This window comes from Glarea lozoyensis, assembly GCF_000409485.1.
Source record: "Glarea lozoyensis ATCC 20868 chromosome Unknown GLAREA10, whole genome shotgun sequence".
NCBI lineage: Eukaryota > Fungi > Ascomycota > Leotiomycetes > Helotiales > Helotiaceae > Glarea > Glarea lozoyensis.
In genome coordinates, this window is record NW_007360984.1 from 1,255,167 (window position 1) to 1,276,407 (window position 21,241).

The 21,241-nt window shown below is 47.3% G+C and overlaps 5 protein-coding genes across 5 annotated transcripts; 1 reads left to right on the forward strand and 4 right to left on the reverse strand.

The window, feature by feature from the left end:
• Positions 1-313: 313 nt before the first annotated feature.
• GLAREA_05447 (Zn2/Cys6 DNA-binding protein) lies at positions 314-2,179 on the reverse strand (the record flags this gene model as incomplete). The annotated part of the gene is made up of 5 exons (XM_008078736.1): positions 314-1,291; positions 1,346-1,382; positions 1,430-1,957; positions 2,016-2,090; positions 2,145-2,179. 5 exons carry the CDS (start codon positions 2,177-2,179, stop codon positions 314-316), a joined length of 1,653 nt encoding a protein of 550 aa, XP_008076927.1.
• Positions 2,180-11,832: 9,653 nt separating this feature from the next.
• Positions 11,833-14,989, reverse strand: GLAREA_05448 (ARM repeat-containing protein; the record flags this gene model as incomplete). Its single annotated transcript, XM_008078737.1, has 3 exons — positions 11,833-11,937; positions 11,998-14,637; positions 14,888-14,989. The coding sequence occupies 3 exons, from the start codon at positions 14,987-14,989 to the stop codon at positions 11,833-11,835; spliced, it is 2,847 nt and encodes a 948-aa protein (XP_008076928.1).
• A 1,544-nt stretch (positions 14,990-16,533) lies between these two features.
• GLAREA_05449 (uncharacterized protein) lies at positions 16,534-17,009 on the reverse strand (the record flags this gene model as incomplete). The annotated part of the gene is made up of 2 exons (XM_008078738.1): positions 16,534-16,761; positions 16,812-17,009. The coding sequence occupies 2 exons, from the start codon at positions 17,007-17,009 to the stop codon at positions 16,534-16,536; spliced, it is 426 nt and encodes a 141-aa protein (XP_008076929.1).
• Positions 17,010-17,416: 407 nt separating this feature from the next.
• GLAREA_05450 (alpha/beta-Hydrolase) lies at positions 17,417-18,955 on the reverse strand (the record flags this gene model as incomplete). Its single annotated transcript, XM_008078739.1, has 8 exons — positions 17,417-17,503; positions 17,599-17,668; positions 17,718-17,865; positions 17,913-18,254; positions 18,407-18,417; positions 18,471-18,720; positions 18,743-18,756; positions 18,822-18,955. The coding sequence occupies 8 exons, from the start codon at positions 18,953-18,955 to the stop codon at positions 17,417-17,419; spliced, it is 1,056 nt and encodes a 351-aa protein (XP_008076930.1).
• A 715-nt stretch (positions 18,956-19,670) lies between these two features.
• On the forward strand, positions 19,671-20,653 carry GLAREA_05451 (FMN-binding split barrel; the record flags this gene model as incomplete). Its single annotated transcript, XM_008078740.1, has 3 exons — positions 19,671-19,937; positions 19,987-20,454; positions 20,507-20,653. 3 exons carry the CDS (start codon positions 19,671-19,673, stop codon positions 20,651-20,653), a joined length of 882 nt encoding a protein of 293 aa, XP_008076931.1.
• Positions 20,654-21,241: the final 588 nt, after the last annotated feature.

Below are 21,241 nucleotides of genomic sequence, written 5' to 3' on the forward strand. Positions count from 1 at the left end.
CGTGGGTCGGTAATGATAATAGAACATGATTAAATAATGATTGAGATGCGTAGATCTCGGACGCGCGCGTAAAATCAAATGGTCGTAAGCTCATGATGAGATATTAAGTCTCACGGTCTTTTCCCTTTCCTGGGGCATTGGCCGGAGAATGGTAACGTGGAGGATAGCTCGGTAGATGTGAAAATTGAGGTGGTGGTTGGTGTTGAACATGTTGGTCTTGTTGCTCGTGTTTGATGCGTTGTTCTCCTTGTGCCAGTGGCTCAAAGGTGTATACTGGGGTAGTCCTGGGCGAGATGTTATTTTCGTCCGAAGATTAGATCCACAGGGTCTGAGGCACAAACCCGCCGAAATTGGAGCCGGAGCCCTGTCCTTCATAAAGAGCAAAATCATCTCCTTGGTCACTATAAACGATCGACCCGTCTCCTCCAAAGGCCGAAGAAGCTGGGCTATGGTATCCACCAAATCCGCTGGGCGAAGGAATGCCCAGGTAATTGTTGTTGGCAAAAGGATCGAGAATCAAAGGACTCATGGCAGTTGCCGAAACTGTCTCGGAAGGCATGGTCATCATGTGCTCCTGGCTGTAAGTAAAAGCGGGATTGCCGTATGGTGAGAGGTTGCTCCCGTAATTGTTTTGCATCCCGAATGGACTGCCTTGGAAGGTTGGGAATGAGGCGGTCCTCTCTGGCTGAACCCATCCCATGCGGCCTCTAAAGTTGGAAACCATGTCGATCGGATATTCCATGAGGTGGAGTGGCGTTTGGATATCAGCTTCGGAGTTTTGAGAAATGTTGATCGAAAATAGTCTCCTAGCGATTTCTTCAATAGGCCCAACAGACAGACTTCCAAAATACGCTGCACCGACTTCGGGAAAGAGGGGTTCGACGACCAATGCGACAGTGTAGTAGTGTGCAAGAATGACCAAGGCAGATGGAGAACCGCGAGTCTGTTGCAAAAACATGACCGGAAGCCAGAACAGCCAAGCGCGAAGGGGGTTGAGCATTTCGAATCGTTGGGCAGCGGTGTGGCTAGGAGACACCTTTCGAACGCCACGGACGAAACTCATGAGTTGCTGGATCGCTTTTACATCTTCGTTGTTCTCCTTGAGATGTTGCTCGACCTTTTGGAGTTGCGCATAGAGCTTTTGTAGCGACTCTAGATCCTGTTTTCGCGGCGCGCTGAGTTTCTTTCCACCAGGTGCTGGGGAAGGTGGTGCCGTTGGAAAGGTGCTTTGCTCAGCAATGAAGTCGCCGAACTGAGATTCATTTTTCCATGGTTGCATAGCATCGATGACCTGGGAAACAATTAGTATGAGATGCCGATGTCACTTCATAAATTAAAGACCTACGGAAGAAGTGCCATGCATCAACTGGGTCCAACCTCGCCTAGAAAAGGTCAGCATTAATTTCAAGCACGCGATCTATTTACTCACCATTCTGTTGCTTGCCAGGACAAGAGCAATGAAGCAGCTAAGACAGCATCGGAGTTTTGTCGAGAGAAGGCACCAATTGCTTCGTGCAAGCCCTTCAAGGCGATACCTCGGTGTTCATAAGCCATGTTGGCAGCCAGGGGGCAATTCGTAAGCCAAGCTAAATGAGTAGCTGACAGAGCGAGGAGAGCATGCATGACGAACGCATAATCTGATCCGATTCTGAGAAACAATGGAACCTGACGAGTCCAAATGGTGAAATTGCTGGCGTCATGAATCCCAAGCTCGCTGGAGACAGATGCAACATGGTGGATCAAGCGAAGATCCTCGAACGAGAAGAACTGGGGGGACGGTGCCGGGTAGATGTAAAGGTCGGGGAATGGGAAGTTTCCAGTACGTTGCCAGTTCTCGATGTCGGCTTCAATCTCAGGAGTCCACAAGAGATCAGCTTTTTCTGGTGTAGCAGCACGCTCTTCTTGGGCGGGCATGTCCATATAAGGGCATCGACAATTATGCTTGGTGCAGTTTCGACTACATATTATATTAGCCACAGTCCTGTGGAATAATGTTTCTTAGTTAATTTGCTCACCATTGAGGAAAGTTCTCATCACAACGAATGTGACGTCTCTTACAGGTCTCGCAACCTTTACGAGACTTGGTGTGACTGGAACATAGTTAGTGACAATGACACGGGAGACGTGAAACGGTAGAAACATACCTCCTACGAGGAGGACCACCACCTGGGCCAGCCATTGCTGAAGAAAAGATAAGATAAGTCGACGAGGCTTGAACGAGTGAAAGCCAACGACCAGACTTCTTCCTTGTGGAAGGTTGGTCGGTATTAAGATGAAGAGAAGATCGACGTGAGAAAGAAACAGCCCTGCAGGTACCAGATGTTTGCTAGAGCCCGAGGCAGCCGGATATATAAAGCGAGTGTAGGGCAAGATGGCGGAGCGGTTGAAGGCAACGTAGCTGATTTTCCAATTTCGAAGCGCAAATAAGCATCAACGTGGGGTCAGCCTAGCTAGTCCTGATGCAAGAACTGTATTGCCGGCGAAGAGTGACACAGGCAATGCACAAAGGCTCAACAAGTGCTTCTCAAGTCGGGACCAGGCTACGAATGGCTCCGAAGGCTTGCGGTGGGCTGAGGTCCGAGATGGGTGATTCGATCTGGATGATTTGGGAGAAGAGGTCAGAGTTGGGTTGGGTGGTAAGGTGGTGTAGGAGGAGTTGAGAGTCTCGGAAACTTGGAACGCAAAAGCGAATGACAGGAGTCAACGAGGACTTCCTAGGGAGATGGGTGCACAAAAGCGAGTGTGGTGAGCGGTCGAGAAGATGTGAGAGTGTAATGTTTGACTTTTTTGAGGTTTTCTAACTGCTGGCGATGGGCGTGTCTTAATACTGCTGCGGATTCATGTGGCCGAAGGGCAGAACGGCCGAAAGAGGCTTAGCGGCGGTGGCTTGTGTGGGTTTGGGAGGGAGCGGAGGTTTAGCGCTTGTCCAGGACTGCATCGGTGCCATGAAGAAGAGGTAGGGGAGGTGGTAGGGGGGTGGTGGGGAGGTCGAGGGGCGTCAGAGCCAGCACGGGACGGGTGGCAGGGGCCCGAGGCGAGGAAATATCACTCTAAATACTGTACAGATCTGTGCCAGCATTTTTACGGCTAGTCTTGGTAGCTAACGATCTACTTCGACCCCCCTTGAATAAACCGCAGTGGGTCTTCTAGAAGTTACGGTAAACTAGGCTGTTTGGCCAATAAGTAGTTGACGAAATACTTATCATTGCTGTAACAAGTAAAGCCTATATTTTCTCCACTGCGGTTTATTCAGGGGAGGTCGAAGTATGTAGCGATGTATCTAGCGAGGTATCTAGCTGTGAATGGAATCATACTGCTTAAAAGTACTACAAGCAGTTAGTAGACCACAGCATAACCCATTCTCTCCAATGCAGGGACGAGGGAGACCCGTCTACTAGCTTTTGGTAAGTCGAACGAGGATGACTAGGAGAGTAAGGCGATCCAGGTGGATACTCGAGCTTCAAGAAACAGGAGCAATTACTAGACAGTCAGACGCTGCGGAGGACGGCGGCTCGATGGCACAATTTGCACACTGACACTGTGACGAACAGACATGATTCTGTATTTACTGACAGCCGAGGTGTATTACATTTTCAGATCGCTACTCGGGTACAGCAGCAGCAGCAGCGGGTATGTTGCCAGGAACAGACCACAAATGAGTGGCCCAATGATGCGGTGATTGAGTTTGGGTAGGCAGTAGTGTTTGATACCCATCCTCCCTTGGTAAAGCATGAAGACAGGCTCTGGCAGAGGAAGACGGGGGCGGGTCAGCATGGTGCTGGCATGGCTCGTGGCAGCTGGGAGTTGGGAGTAGAGAGTTGGTGCCGGGATCTGCTGGTGTTGCTATGTATGGACGTGAGACCACGGCTGTGCTCACTGGACACGAGGTAGACGAGAGAAACGACAGTAGACACGCTGGATTCGGGGTGCTTGGGCGGTTCTTCAGAAGCTGGGAGCGAATAATCCACAGCCTATGCTGGGTATTCCAGCGTCGTACGCTGCTTCTGGACAGCCAGCAGCATAAGCTATCGATGGTGTATCGGGGATTCGGTACATTGGGTTGTATAGCCGTTCAAGATGACGAGCATGGAGAGGTCCGGGATGTGAGGGGAGGCCTGCAGAGAGACCGGCGCATGGTACGGAGGACCATGTCGGCGAAGAAACGATGTCATGGTTTATTATTATCTCGAAACTTTCGTATTCACACGTGGAATGTTCTGAGGTCCAGAGATGCTATGTGATGGGGAGAAAGTAACGTGCCAACAATATCAACGTCGGTATCGAGGCTCAAGCTCACTGCAGCGATATGATGCTGTGCGGTCGTACTCCCCACTGCAGTGGAGCTGTGAGCCTGTGAGCGCTGGAAAGAGAAGCTCCTGCGGTTATTGATTACACCGCCAACTCCACCATTGGACGGGCTGTTCGACCACTACTGACAAGTTTGCTGGCATTAATTACTGTAAGTTGACATTTCGACATTTCAAATACCTGAACAGTACGTTATGTGCCCCTACTGCCACAGTAAGCACTTGACCCAACCATCACCAGGACGTGCAGGCAAAACACCACGGCGTCTGCTCTCAGCCAAAAGCGGCCTTGTATACATACACTTCCTTGGAAGTCGGAGTACATTCACAATCCCATTTATCAAGAAAGGAAATACTAGAGCGCCGCTGGAGCATCTCCCTTGACCGTCGGGTTCCCGAACTGTTGTTGTCCGGCCGCAGTTAGCGGCGTAGATCAGAACCCCAAAGGCGTACAGCTCAGTACGGACGGTACATTTAAGGTAGAATATTTATAGCAACGCCCCATAAAACCCACCAAGATGCTCCATGCTAGGCCCTTTCAGATGGGTGATGGACTCTCGGGCAAACTCTGCCCAGTGAGGGCTGCCGTGATGGCCGGTCTTCATTGATTGGCCTGTCCGAAGCGAATCTTCCTCCCCTCTTCGGTGGAGGGCACTCAACACTGGTGCTTGAGTGGTGTGTTTCAAAGAATACTGCTGCCTAAAACGCCATGAAAACGACTGGGTGACCGAAGCTTTTCTTCTTCTTCGCTTCTTCGCTTCTTCGGGGGGACTTGGAATAGAGAAAAGACGCTGCTCATGACACATATTATCCTCATCTTGTATACTGGCAGTCGATGTTAAAACGCTGCGGGGCAAAATATATGGACTGACGATGCTGTAAGCGTCAGGTGTAAAAGTGCTTTGAGGTACACTGTACATCTGTATGAACCTATCATTGATCTGAAGACGAGGCGTACTATTAATCCAGTTTGTTTATTTGATTGGTATATGCGCTTCGATCAATTCTGTGTTTGCCCTTGAGTTTCGTCTTCTCCCGCTGTGTGACATCTTCCAAACCCGCTCAGAACTCCGATTCAGAAGCAGAGGACTCCGCCACAACCTACACCGTTTTCAGCCAACAACGGGGCCTTGTCATAGACGACTTTTGCAGCGCTCCGTACGGTATGTGCACCACAGCCTGACAACTCAGTCAAGCTCTGTAGTTTCCCCTTTCGGCGCTCCAGGGACCAAAACGTAGCAGAGAGTTACATCTTTCTCGTGTCCATTTTTGACAGAGCTTCGAACCATGCGGCTGTGCAGACGATCCAGGGGTAACTCTATGTGGGGGTTAGTTGGTGATGACTACGAGCTGCTAACCCTTCTTCACACCCTATCGAAAGCCTTCCTTTGATGCGCAGGGCGGTCAAGGAGAGTGATCGGTGGTCGATGTGACGGTTAGAATGGCAAACCTCTCAGAATAATCGCCTCGTGCGCTTTCTCTCCCTGTTTTTATGGATCTAGCTTCGGGCTAATAGCAGCCAATAGGCAAATCTTCTACCCTTGCAATACCGTTTCAATGTCCAAAAGGGTCATCAAAGCGACGAGCCGCATGAGAAAACCCGCTGACCTAACATATGAGCTGCTGAGCTAACAACCCACCTTGAATGTGAGTGGGCGAGAAAGTGTACAGTAACCGGGCAAGAAGGCCAAAATTAACTCATCGCCATCTTCCTGTCAGTAAAGTAGTATCGTGCTAGGTCGCCTATGTCCGTAGTGGTGGTACTTCAGTTAGTACTCCATGCCCAATTTCATTGATTGGTGCGTCTACGCCAGTAGTCGCCTCGTCTTGCTGTCACTGTTATTGATGGAGCGTTGCCATGTGGGAACACTAGTCATCGCTGCCAGTCCATGCCTTCGGGATTTGCTAACATTCTCGAAGTCCGTACGAAAAATGGATGTAGTGTACAGTACTGTACTATTATTGGTACCGGCTTGTAGAAGTATTCCAGGGTCCTCCGCGCCGATGCGGCTCCGCTACTGTACAGTCGATCAAGTTATCAAGCGACCTTGTGGGATAGTTTATGGCTAAATAATGTGTAAAACAAGCTAGCAATTCTCGGATCTCGCTATTTAAAGAAGGGGGATGGAGACAACTCTATTAGTTGGCCGTGCCACGCACAGTAGTTTGCGGCTCAGTTGGACTTTTGACCAGCGAAGATCTCCTCTTGAGTCGTGGTTTCAGAAGACCGACAAAAACCGCTCCAACTGCTTGTACAATATCATATTGTAAGGTTCAAGTCTAAGTTCCTGGCCCTCAAGGTTGACCTGGTCTCAATGATTCTGCAATGATTGCAAAGTTGGGTTTCTTGGGATTGGCAATGGCAGCTAATTAGCCTTTGAACATACTTGGAAGATCCCGGGGAAACCATGACGTGAGCAAATAATCTGATGGTTATGGCGACTAAACACTGAAGCATCTGAGGCGAATATGATTGTTTTTTTATGCATTTTGACAGAGAATGCTGTGCTGGTACCACTGGATATCCTGGCACCAGCTCTCTGCGCATTCTCACCGCCCTCCCAGACGCCATTCCGAAGATAAGTAATCGAGTCCTGGAAAAAAGCCGATTCATACACGCTGACTGTGCTGGTATGGTCGATAAATATTCCACCATCGGAAAGATTTTGAGATATGGTCATCTGCTATTTGCCTCAACACCACGATAATGCATCAATTATGAGTCTCCAATCCGATCATAGGGTATGAGGCGCAGACCCAAGAGACCGGAGCCAATCATACGGCCATACACTTTTCATCGGCACAGGGTATGATGGCAAAGTGGCAAGGATTGCAGCTATTTCTGGCCTAAGCTTTCTGGAAAATTGCCTGAACGAGGAACCCCGATGTTTAGCGAAAATGCCACCACAATTATGACCGCACAGTGTTGTCGCACAGCAGAACTCCCTGTACTGTAACCTCATCGTGGGTCGAAATACAACGTAACAGCGATCAACTGAGCAGACCACGCAGAAGAGTAGATGCGAAGTTTTGGGCCAGAGAGACTAGAACACTGAAGTGTAGCGCGGATCTCTCTTGGACCGTCGAGCAAACCTTTGCGGGTTGTCGAATTGCTTTAGATGTACACCAGTATGAACGTGTTTCGCTCTTGATTTGAATGGGGAAAAAGCCCCCAATCCCACCGCCTTGTCGAACAACTGCAACTAGATCCTTGGAGTCATGGACATGGACAACTAGTGCCCGTGCTTGGCATTACTGTACCTCATCCTGTGACCGGCAACCTATGATCGAGGTGGACATTTTCTCAAAGTCATTCGATTTTCCGAGAACCGAGGGTTAGAGGTTGAGAAGGCGGTGAGCTTGGAGAAGTCCAATGCAATGCACAGGCAGCCTGCAGTAAACAAGGAACAATAGCGTGACGTCCTAAGCGAGAAAGAAAACATCCCTACTGTAAGTATCAGTATTTCACTGACCGAGGCTTACAGATAATTCTCTGAGCTTTGGATAGCAAGAACAGGCCTATAATCGTGTTCTCGAACGCTCTCGAGGCTTCGCAAAGCATTACAAACATAACAGTCACCAGGTTTGGCCCTGTGCTTATGGCTTGCAGTGCCTGTACATCGACCTCGAGAGCCATTGTTCTAGAAGCTAGCCAAAAACATTCTTAGCAGCTCCAGGTGAATAATCTAGTAGCATTTGATAGGCGAAAAACATAGCTCTTGTAACTATCATTGGCTCATGGTGTTTGCTGCTTCGGGCGTATGTGCCACAACAAAGGTCGGCAGCAGCCCGCAAAGAGTTCGTTTGTGCTTCCTAGAATCATGTATTATCCCTGGAAACACCGCACAATGATCAGTTTCTTGGATATTGCCTACATGACTGGATATGGCCAAAGATGGTGGTGGACCAATGTGGGAATGTCGACTCGACAGGGCCTTCGATGCATGAGCCCACGAACAATCATTCGTCATTGGGTCGCATCCAACATGGATGCAATGATCATTCGGATTCATTGTCTGCTGGGTACGGAGGGGCCAGAAAGGGAGCAAGCCGACAGCCCGACGCGTATAGAACTCTCGTGGGGAGTGATGCAAACATCGACAGCTTGTCCGTAACTGGTCTTGTCGTCGTAAAAGCTCGAGGCGGGGAGCGAGGAGAGCTAGCGTCACTCGCTTAGCAACCCCTTTTAGGACTAGAACTCGTTCCATGCCGGGGCTTGTTTGTTCCCAAAATAACTTTGCCCACGGCTCGCTGGGCCCGTCTTCCATCTCGAAAGCGCATCTTCACAACACCACGCCCGCAGAGGTATCTTGTCTTTCACGATGTATCGCTTAAGTCCACTTTTGTACGCCACTACATCGTCTTATTTGCAGGCGCCTTTCCAACTATACTCCGCGGAATACCGCCGAGGAACGCCATAGCCTTCCATGACATCTCATCAAGAATGGGCGTTTGTGATGGCACCTACATACTTCTTATCAGTGTCCGCTTCCGTTGAGCTGAGGCAGGTCTACGGCAAACTCTCGTGCTCAGGTATCTGTTCTTGAAAGCCATATGGGCAGGGGCACTGTAGCCATGTATGCAGTCTCGGTATTGGCAAAGCACATATGCAATATCTTACATAGGGTTTGACCCCGCCTTATAGCCTGCGACCGGTAAACGCCAATCAGAAGTATAACGGCCATTAGGCGATGGTTGTCTTGGTCATGTTTCCATCTTTGATTAAGTATATTGACCATGAGCTTTTGGTTTACTTTAAATTGTAGTGCCATCCTAAGACGGACAGTTGTGGAAGGACAAACCACAACAGTGTCTGGCACACCCATTCCGCTCAATGTGAGCTCTGGAGATGCTCCGAAATCAGCATACCCGTATCAATCAGGCAACCGTCAAACTTCTCACTGAGAAGTTCTCAGAGCAAGAGCACTCCCGAAAATAGACATGATGCTGCCATCCCACATGGCAGTACGCATGGTATGCAATCATGTGTGAGTTTCGACCTTCCACGAGCGTTAACTTATTCGGCTCTTACAAATGCAGCAGAGCAACCCTCCTCTGTCGGGCATCGCTCGACCGCAGCGGGGTATACGGATTGGTTCTGATATGGAGTATTTTCTTAAGCGAGTGAGAGTCTATTGGTAGTAACGAGATCGCACACCGTTTCCTATACTTCATTTGCGCATGCTGGTGTGCACAGCATACACAGGGCTCGAGGAAACACATTGATGCATATGTTTGTCAGATTTATATCACTCTAAATGGGATTTCACACAAGTCATGGGCTAGGTCGAACTCTGCAGCTATGCCGCAGGCATAACAGCCCTATCATTATCTGCCTTGTTTCTAGCATATGGCAAAAAATACCTTCATCCAGCGACAGCGATATTGTAGTTCAACTTCACTGCTCTATTTCGGTACTCACATTACTCATTGGCCATGTTGCCCGCTTGGTTCTTTTGTTCTCATTAATTTACCATGAGTTGTTACCACTTTTTATCACTCCTTGTCAGTCCGAGCAGTCTACCACTACTATATTTAAGTTTTTCATCTTGATCAGTGGTTCAATTAAGTTCTCATACTAGCATTTGACTCCTACAAGGCTCTCTGGGAGACGCTTACATCGTTTCCAAGCACTTCAGCGAATCCCCTACACTAAGCGTCTATCTGCACAACCCCTCTGCCTACAGGAAACGGAAGATTCCAAAATGCATGTACTTAATTTCCCACCGCTTTCATCTCAAACGGGTAGTTTCGTGGAAAGATGACGAGGCCATAATTACATGTGCCGTAAAGGATTCGACAGGGCAGGTGCACTAAGCCTGCTGCCTAAGAGCATTGCTACTTGCCCGAAAATTGGCTACTAGTTTTTGCGGCTTCCCTTCCGCAAATATTTGAGTTTCAAAAACTCAAGCCACATATTTAGTTGTTCTGGTAACAAATTAGTCCATTATTGGAGTTGACAAGCGAGTTGTGATAGAGGCCAAGAGAATGCTGCCAGACACGGGTCAACGGCCCCAGGAATATTCTCATCTAGAAGAAAGCCGGAGAGGCTTGACGTGGTGGGGTTGCTTCATTATCACGGTTGGCGTTAGCTTGAGTTATAACTATCTATTTACATTTTTGAGTGTGGAATTCAAAGGTGTTGGTAGTATTGGCGGTGTGACTGGTGTTGTGAAATTACTCAGATACACCCGAGCACTTCAGAACATTACTTGAGATAATCATCAAGCAATAAAGATAAGTTATTGTTAATAACCTTCAACGCACTTGAAGCAAAACATTGCACGAATTGTAGAACATCGTTTTACACGTGCTCTTGGAACCTCACTGAGCCATTAATCCACATTTCCATATTAGGAGTCTTAGTCTGATATTCCTAACATTTGGCATCCACTGAGCTCCAGACCTTACCCTATCCTATCCTATCCAGAAGCAATCAACGCCTATTCGGAGGCCTATCTTAGTTATCCTCAAACCCCACGCCAACCAAACTACCCCTATAAGGCTCTTAGCACCCCGTATCTCGGCCAACCACATGATACCGAATGCGCGAGCGGACAAAAGGGACGCCCAACTCACCGGTACCGACAAAGTTTAAATCAGACAATGATAGAGAATCATACCACCTCTCCGGCTCGGTACTCTTCCGATTACTTCTTCTCGCTCCTGCTCAGCGGCTGACGGCACTCTTACTTGAGAAGCTCCTTCAAAAACCGACGACTAGTGTATAACGATACCGCGAAATTCCCACTACCCATTGGAGAATACCCACTACCCCGTTAGATCTGGCACTAAGTGTATTTCCCAAGGAAATCGAGACGGGATTTGGAACATGCGTTCGTTATCTGCGAAGATCATGGTTCCCGGAAGTCCGAAATATGAATCAAAATACCCCATATGCAAGGTTGAGAAACACCGAATGAAGTCCTTGAGCTTTTTATTTTCTATCTCACAGTAGCACAGCTAAGACGCCGTCCATCTCATGTCCACCAATCCTTCCCAATTATCTATTCCTCATGAGCCATTGAGTTGTAGCCCGTAGCTATCTCTAACAAGACCAGCTCTTGAGGGTGTTCTATCTACCTAAATCCACCCATCGACTCGCAAATATATTCGTCATTTATTCGCGCATTCAACCAATCACCCGAGGATACATCATAGGGACGTAGCATCATAATCATCATCGCAACTATCTAAGAAGTAACCAGCAAACAATTCGTTACTAAAGGGGTAGGTGTAGTATCTAGGATCAGGCGTTGTAAAAACCTTTGCCAAATGTGTATCTTCGCATATCTTTATTCACACTTGCAAAAGCGCGCACGCTTCATTGACCCTCGAAGGACCAGACAAAATTTTGTTCCGTGAGAACATTATCGTTCATCTCGCTCTCCGATTGCAACACGCTTTCGAAGATACAGTATCTATCATAACTTCTTTCTTTCGTGATTCCATGGCTTGCATTAACTGTCCAATGGCCGCCGATTAGTGTCATCCCGCGAATTTGTCCCAAGTTGGATCTTTCTATTTACATGTTGTATATCGAACGTAAGGCACTCACGTCCGCAGGGGCGACAGAGCTGGTAAGGAAGGCGTTCATATCGGGTATAAGAGACTTATAAACGTCTAGAGTCTGGACACAATAATTAGAATTGAAAGGAATGAGTGGAATAATCCTCAATCGTGAACTTACGTGCTGGAAGATCTGCTGCAGATCAGCAGTCAGCGGTGTCTTATAGGCCTCCTCCATTTTGTATCGAGCTATGACAGTGAAAAGTCGTGCCAGGTCTTTTTCCATGGCCTGGGGATTACTGATGATGACGAGGCAGAAACCCTTCATAGCAGTGGCTTTTTCTAAGGTGTAGTCGACGCTATTGATGGACTTGAGGAAAGGCTCCGAAAAAGTTGAAAGTGCTGGTGCCATCAGTGGGGCATTTTCTAGGCCGAGACGTCCCAGAGCTATCGCAGCATTCTCTAGTACTGATTTTGGTACTTCTGGATTCCCCATGATTGCAAGGTAACGACGCATCAATTTCTCGATGTGCGGTGCCATTTCCTTGCCATATTGGATAGAAATCTCGCCCGCAGACCAGCAGGCATTGTTCACAACACTGAACCCTGTCTCGATTTGCTCATCCAGGATAGCGTCTAAGTCAAGCTGCTGGATGAGAATTGGAAGAAGGGTCGGCAGGAAAGGTTGCAGTTGCGGGAAAACATACTTAGCGCAATCACCAAGCAGTGCGTATGATGATTGGCGCACCTCGTTCTCTGGGTCCTCCATACAGAATGTGAGTAGCTCAAATATTCGAGGTTGGGAGTCGGATACGAGCGCTGCGGACTGTTTATCATCGACGGCCTGTACAATAGCGCTTAGAAGGTCCAAGCTCGTTACGAGAAAGTCCTTGTCAGGGGTATCTAATCTTGGATTGTTAACCGCGGCCATGTATTCTTGCAAGTTTTGATGGATGATCTTGATACACCTGGTGAACACTGGCTGGGCAAATGGCGCAAAGTGTTCGGCGAGAGCGGTGGCGACATAAGACAGACACTCCAGTAATGGGAAAAGCTCCCGCGACTGATCTGATACCTTGTGCCATCGGTGAATGAGAGCTGGCATCAATAAATCGATGAGCTGGGGATGTGCGAGGCCATGGCCTACGTGCTCAGCTAAAGTTTGCACGCAGTCGTATAAAATGAACATATTCCGGTCTTTGTACTTTTCAAAGCATTGGACAAATTGACGAATGATGGGCTCGCAATAGGTCGTCAACGTTGCGCCCGCTTTCTCTTCAAGATGTGCGAATGCTGACGCACCAGCTTCTTGCACTCTTTTGTTGCCATCCAGCATCTTGGTGAGAATACCTTCCATCATGGGCTCAAAGAATTGAGCACGGAGCTCTGGAGTGGCAAGGCTGGCACCCCACGCAGAGTATCTTCCCAAAGTCCAACAAGTGATTTGTCTGACTAGTGGTTCTTGGTCGTTAAGCAGCGAAATGAGGTAAGGAACCAAATCTGGCAGATGTGGTGTGACTACATCTATGCATCCTTCTGCAACAGCACCCAGTGCCAACACTGCCGCTTCACGATACGGCCACTCTTCGTGACGCAAATTCGTCATTAAGTACGGAAGAATTGTTTCAAAGACCGGTCCCCCAAAGTCTGTTGCAAAAACGTCAAGCGCTGCTGCAGAACACTTTCTCAAATTCCATCGATCTTCAGGGTTTCCATCGTCGTCATCATCATCGTCGTAGTCTTCCTCGATCTCCCCTTCATCCAGATCATCAGATTCATCAAGTTTCTTGTATCCGCCAGCTCCATTTTGTGTCGTATCATCTCCGTCTTCTCCATTAGCCAAAGTTCTTGTACTTTTGTTCTTGGCAAACTGAGGCTTGATATCTTCGGCGCGATCCTCCACGTCTGCATCATTACCACCTCCTTCTAGCATAGCAATGTCTTCCTCGCTATAAACCATGCTCTCTAGTAGAACAGGGATGATTTTGTCGAGATAAGGTGCAAGAGACTTCCAAATTTCTCTGTGCTCGCCGACCGAGAGCCAAAACTCAGCAGCATCACAAGCTAACTCTTCATCCTCGATCTTTCGCTGCTGTGTGATCATATATTCAACAAGGCCCGCAATATGTGGCAGAATCTTGTCAGGTCGGATTTCGACGATTTGTACAAAAGCTCGACATACCTGCCGCCTCACATCAGGCGACGGATCGTTTGCTAGCTGGAACAGAGAGTTAAGAACAGCGTCAAGAGAGATCATTAACGCTTGAGGTTTATGTGGGATGAAGACGTTCAAAGTACCGAGAGCCAAACATCGTACTTTTGGCCTCTCGTGAACGGTAAATTCCACAAGCTTTGGAATGATGAACGCTAGCGGTCGCTGCCCCTGGTATTCCCTGTCTAGCATTTTCCTGTTGTCTTCACAGATTTTCGACAGCGCAGCCATTGCGCCCTCCTGACCTTCGGGTGTCACGTTTCCTGGCTCGTTTCCAATCAATGTAATGAGTTCCGATAAAATAGATGGCCATCCTAGAATGCCACCACATTTAACAATTTCCGTTATCACATTTCCGGCATAGCTCCTTATAGATGAGCTCTTATCCTGCAAGGCCAAAGGTACTGATGAGCGAACAAGAGCAAGACTATTTGGCGGAATCGATTTATATCCTGTTTTGATGTTGTTCTTTAGCATTACAGCTGCAGCGGCCCGAACGGCGTGATATTCATCCGCGGTATAAGTAAGGCCTGGAGGGACCTCCGAGCTGGAGAAAAGATATGTGAGGTAGTTATTGATATCCGGAGAAGTCTTTGCTTGAGCAAGCATCTGTGAAAAATCTTTTGTTAGCATGTATTCGAATATCTTCAACAATCCAGTTTTTTCTCGTAATGTGATACGTTGAAAGGAAGTTCTTCCACCAAAAGGCTATTATGAGTGAACCCCCAAATTCACAGAGGTATTGATGGTCGCGAGGATATCTCTAGCTACCCCGCCTTCTATTCTTCCCCATGTGTAGAATTTGTATTCGCCATGCCAAACGCAGTCTGGGATCTGTAGGTGGATGGAAAGAACTCACAATCTCTGCCTGCTTTTGAGCAGTCTTGTTATGCCCGCTCAGCGTGTCTCGGAGGCATCCTGATAACTGGCGCAACGGCTCTTGGTCTGGCTGCCATGCCATGACCACAACGTAGCCCTTGACGGGCGGTCAACTCAGATCTTTCCGATATGCAGGTACGCTGTGGAGGGAGGAATTGTCTCGTCGCAGTCGCACAAGTTTACTTGTAGGACGCTTAGGCGTTGGAAACCAGCATCTGTTAAGCAGATAGTTAGCAAATACGTGCTGGTAAATAGGGCTGCCAGCGCCGGCCCCAGCTTAGGGCTTTCAGTCTGCCAGCACTCACGGATTCGTGGGATTACAAGAGGATTGTGCGAGGAAGGATTTGCGCGAGAAGCTGGCTTCTTCTAAGCCTTTTGGCTTCGACGTGATGACAAAGGTAGTCTTAAGTTTGCTCGCGTCAAAAAATGGCGACGGGAACTCGCATCGAAAGGGTGTAAAATGTTGGTATTCTCCAGTGGTATGCGAAGAAAGGTGAGAGCGGGGCGGAGCGGCTTCTTGTGAAAAGTGGCAGAGGACCTGATAAAAGTTTTGGACAGGTCGGCTGCGGGGAAGGCGAATTTATTCATACAAGAGCACCACTAGTTTTAAAATCATTAGGATGCGCTCATTATGAATCAATACGTGTTTAATATTCACCTCGAGGATATGGGGGTCACTTGTTGCCAAATAGTAGTACAAATTCCTTACGGGCGTGCACGGAGGGGAAAGCGGCGGCTGCATGCGATCTCTAGCGGTAATACACATATTTCACAGTAATGTTTTGCTTGTTCATTTCTCCATGAGATAATAAGTTGTATGCAAATCTAGTGCTACTGAGGTTTGGTGCATTGATTTTAATCAAGTCTAGACTGTTGAGCTCCTCTTATATTACTGCACCAGGTCGAGATTATTTGGCAAACGGATGGAATGGAGTGCAAAATCTCGAGATATGAAGTACTCAATATTCCATACCTCTTCTCAGGGGGACCATGAGGCGCCCGATTAGGAGGTGCCTGTCACACGCAAAGTGGGACAAGACTGCATGGAGAATTGTTGCGTTGAGGTTTGAAGTCTGCATTGGGGTCCCATGAACCTGCCACGTTGGAGTAAGTGGACTCTCGTTTGGGAAAACCTTGAACAAGATGACCTTTTACAGACAACGCTGCCACAACCGTTTGTGACTCTCTGTCGACCTTCCTTTTGCAGCGGCTGGCCCAATGAAGGAGACCAAAACTTTGCCAGTCAACTATAGCGTAACGTAACCCAATCTTCAGCCATGGTACCGCAAAGTGTGACCTAACATGCTGTTGAGGTATGACAAGAATAACGGCTTCCGAGAGCTGCCGATATTCAAAAGACTTAAGGTATTGACACTAGTTCAGCATTTGTGTTGACGCCATGAATGCTCCCTATTTGTGGTTGATAGCTTTGACTGAACCACAGCGTGCAACTGTGAGACCGTTTCTTCGTCGAGCCCATGGTAATGAGTCACATCCATTAAGTCGCGGATCCTAGCTGGCTTCAGTCCCAGAGAGATATCCACCGTATTTCTGCCGTATTGCGTGAGCAACATAACAACATAGGTCGGCAGGTACATTATCGCGACAGATAAGGTATTAGCCGTTTCAATCTTCAGCGACCTCCTGCATCACAACCTCGACCACTTTCTTAAACCCTTCCATCTCTTCCTCAACCGTACCACCCATTCCTGCGCCAGCAAAACTTATTGAGTTTCCCACATAGACGGGACGTTTCGTTCTCCGAGCAAGCAGTTTAGCAAGGCGGGTGGTAAACTCCACAGAAGACTCGTATGTGTAGAGTGGAGTAGACAATGTTTGGCCAGCATTTAGTCTCTACTTTATGTCAGTCCAAATGTCTTGAAGCAGAGAAGCCATGGTCTTACGTCTGGCATAGCATAGACAAACGAACCAAGAGGAGCTGTGCTAGACGTATCGCTGTTCACTGTTGTAGTGAGGAAAAGGATTATGGAAGTCGATGAGATCGTAAGGCGGAGGTGTATCCTAGTGTCTGGAGCCTTCGGTAGAGGGAACGAGATCTCTATGGGTCGCCGCGACGAGCTTGTTGATTCTTGGTTTGCCATTTCTGTGTTGCTCAACGTTGTGTGTGAAGGTGAAGTGATGGTCTATTCGAGCCGCGACTCCAGTTGCTGGAAGACCGCGATTGTCATGCACGGACCACTCGAAATTTGACCAACTTCCTTTAGACGTCCACAGGTCTTTCTTTCTAGAACAACAGATTCCTATCTAGCTTGGAAATATGACTTGGTTTGAGCTTTCCGTTGAATACCAAGGTAGCCAACAACTAACTCTACAAGTTGCTGTGGAAGACTCAAATTGTTCCATTATACGTGGGCTAGATCCTACTTTTCTTGCTTGCTACCACCTTATAATTCTTTCGTTACAAATATACACCTTCCACCCTTAGTCTACTCAACATAGTGGGTATCTATGTCATTTAACCAACTGACCATAGTGGGCGATATAGTCTTTACAACCCTATCTCTTTGAGCTTCTGGTTCAGCCATTTGACATCATCTTTGCTATCACCCGGTCCACCAGCCCAGTGGCCCCAAATCTGTCAAAAAGAAGCATCAGCTTAGGCCAAAATTCAACAAATTGGGAGGATTAGGAACAATATTAGAAGAAGAAAAAAAGCGGATGGCGGCTTACTGATGGAAAGACTTCCAGCTTACCGACTCCGGTCTTCATACTCTGGACTTCAATTTCCGAATCTTCCGGCCTAAGAAAAGGTTAGAGACCGCGTGAACAGAGGAATTGCAGACACTAACGGGAAATACAGGTCGGTCTTAGCTGGAAGTACTAGCATTTTACACTGAATTGCTTGCATAGCCGCAGTGAAATCCCCGTCGTACGGCGCTTGGTTTGAGCAGTCGCCAGCTTGCCATGTTTCCAGCATAGCAAGCATATTTTCGGGGTCTAATTTCTGTTATTCTCTGGCATATTCGTGGACTAGGGCTTTTTACCCTTTGAGAGAGCCCATTTCTCCCAGAAGTTTACCATGAAATCCTCTAGGTTTTTGAAACCCAAAACACTCTCATGAAGTTTCTCGCGATAGAAAGCTTGTGAGAAACCCCATCCAGCGTAAACTCTTCCAAGTGCCTTCAAACCAACACTGGTCTCTTCTTCACTCCAGGTACGATAAGTTTCACCCGCCGAGAGCGCGGTGTTTTTGCAGACACCGGCTGAAGGGTTCTTTCGAGCTGCTAGCAAAGCCGATTTAACTCCTTCGAGAAAAACCTGATTATGCAAGCTAGTCTTGGCCGAGCCACAAAAAGGAACACATATATCCATGAACGTTGGATAAGCTATATTGGAATTAGCCAACTCTGGTCGGAACCATGTTTGGATCGGAAGTGTCTAGAATAAGCATATGCTCGCCTAACTTGAGCGAAGCACGCCTGTGAGTTCAAATTTGCTCGAACAAGGGTTCATTCCCGGAGGGACGTTTGTTACTTACTGGTAGCCCATCTGAATAATAGTTAGACCCCGGCAACTGTCAAGATGGTATGCATTTTACATACTGGTAGGTCTGACCCGCTCCCATCGACCACCCTATTACTGCTCTAGCATGCTCGATCCCCAAATGTTTGGTGATTAGCTTGTGCTGAGCGCTGACGTTATCAAAGAATGTCACTTTGGGCCATGGCTTGATATTAGAATTGGATGGCGATGTCGACTGTCCATTTCCGAAAAGGGCGGTGACAACGATGAAATATTTCCTTGGGTTTAAGACTTGATTTTCACCAATGAGCCATTCGTTATCAGCGATAGCTAGTTCATGTTAGCGAAATACCATGGTTACAGATACTTTGCACCTACAACCCCTGTCCGATAGTTAGTATGTTCACGCTATGTTCTACAGATGAACTCACGAGTACCAGGACGGATAGATAATCACTGGTGATTTGGCATCGCCAAAGGTTTTGTATGCGATATGAGCATCAGGTAGGGTCTCCCCAGACTGGAGCTTCCAATCTCCAAGCTTGAAGGTCTCAACTCCAGACATTATTTTTAAGAATTACTGAATGGTAGCTTTTGAGAGTATAGAACACAGAGCAACAGAGGTAAAGTCTGTAATTTTGTTCTAGAACGTCTTTTCTTGAATTATATTTCTCGCTGGGTGGATGTTAGCTTTTGTACTTGGAGTCGCCAAATTGGTGAAGTATAAGAGTCAAGACGTCTTACAAAGCTGATAAGGGATTACAATCTTAAAATTTCCAGTTTGTACTAGTTACAACCTTCTCAGCATGAATAAATGACGGTAATTCTGGACATCAGATTTAGAATGGTTTGATTTGTAGGTCAGTTCTCTACTCGTATCGAGGTAGGCGATGTTGCCAGGATCACGGCAATGTTTCTACCCCTCCTCGTGAATAATGGGATTGGCGGGGTCGACCTGCGCTTGGCGCCGGCTTTATTCCGCGTGCATCAACCGTTGATCCATATCGTCATAAACAGAAATTACAGACACCCTGGTTATTAGAACTTTCTCGTACTGCTATACCAATCCACGGGGAGAAACTCAAGGGCAAGAACAGACAAAGATCCACTAATACTGAATTGCTTATGATACATTCACGGATATACAAATCCATACAGTAAGTCCAATTTACGCAAAAACAGACCAATGAAGTATGACTGATCTGTACAGTACGATTCCATTTACGACTGCCTTGAACAAGAAGTCTATCTCGCCCTTGTCCATTCGCCATCCCTTTACCATGTCGTCCAGGGCAGATGTCGAGAAGCAAATCAAGCGAAATCCACATCCAGATTTCAAGAAAGTGGAAGGTAGCCGAGCTCCTTGGGACAAGTCGCTAGAATGGAGCTTGAAGCAAACAGTCAAACCTGATTGGAAATTCGGAGATGGTAGCAATGACGGGGGCGCATGTCTGAAGGTTCCACATGTAGAAATCGATCCTTATGAGGAAGGCCGACCCGCAGTTTACAATTACAAATTATTGATTTCTGGCATCATCCCGCGTCCGGTGAGTGGATGGCCGATACTCGAGTCGTTTCTTTGCTAACTTTCGCAAGATTGGATTCATCAGCACGAGATCGAAAGATGGATCTAGCACAAATCTTGCGCCATTCTCGTACTTCAATATGGTCAATCACGATCCTCCAATGTTTACGGTAGGGTACGCTGGAGGATTCGATAACGCGAAAGACTCTTTAAAAAACCTGACAGAGTCGGAGGAATGTGTAATCAACATTATTTCCGAGCATTTTGTAGAAGCAGCCAATGCAACCTCCATCAATGCGCCATATGGTGAGAGCGAATGGGCGCTGAGCGGTTTGACACCTGCTTCTTGCACAACCGTTAAAGCGAGCCGCGTTCAGGAGGCAATCTTCTCAATTGAAGGAAAGTTAAATAGCACCCAGGAATTTGAATCTCGCGCCACCCCAGGAAAGAAGACTGGTGTTCTAGCTGTCATTGAAGGTACACGCTTCTGGGTTCGAGAAGACGCCATTAACGAGGATAAGAACATCATTGACCCAGCTGTAAGTCAACACAAGGTACCGGCTTGACGAAGAAATACTAACCTACGCTCAGATTTTGAAACCAATCAGTAGGTTGGGTGGTATTACGTACGGCCGAACGACCGAGGGGCTCGAAATTCCTAGACCAGATTATAAGGAGACGGTCGAGAATAATGAGGAAGCTAAGAAGTTTGTGAAAGCGAAAGTTGATGGTCAATAAATAGACATAGTGGTGTTACCTGAGCGTATGGATATAGAAATGCTGGCCTTCGAAGTATAGTCTCAGAGCTACCAAAGCACAAATTCGTATAGAAAGTAAATCATAGTTAATAATGATGAACACGAAATATCCTTCTTTTCTATTAGCATCTAAACAACTGATTATCTCCTTGAAATTGCTGCAAAACCATGTACAAGCTACTAATAAATGGTGATAACCTTCCTGTGTCAGCGCCCGAGTGTTGTGGACTCCTAAATTTATTTCATTTTTTAGACGAACAAAGGAGATTGAAAATAATAGTGTAAGGTGAAATATCGTTGGACTTTAAATGAACGATAGGTCTTGTGCCATGTGGAGAAATTCTACACGTACCACTCCATCCATTTTATAGAAGTCACAAATATCACACCCATTCATGCTCTTTGCTCATCTTCCACTAAGGGAGTTCCCGATAACCAAGATGCCGAGGCATAAACCAGCATTTCAGGGGTCCAGCTACCCCACATTGATGTTTCCCGAGCTCTTGGTCGAAGACCTTCTTTCAACCTCACTTGCAACATTGCCATATTGTTTCATGTATCGCGTTAC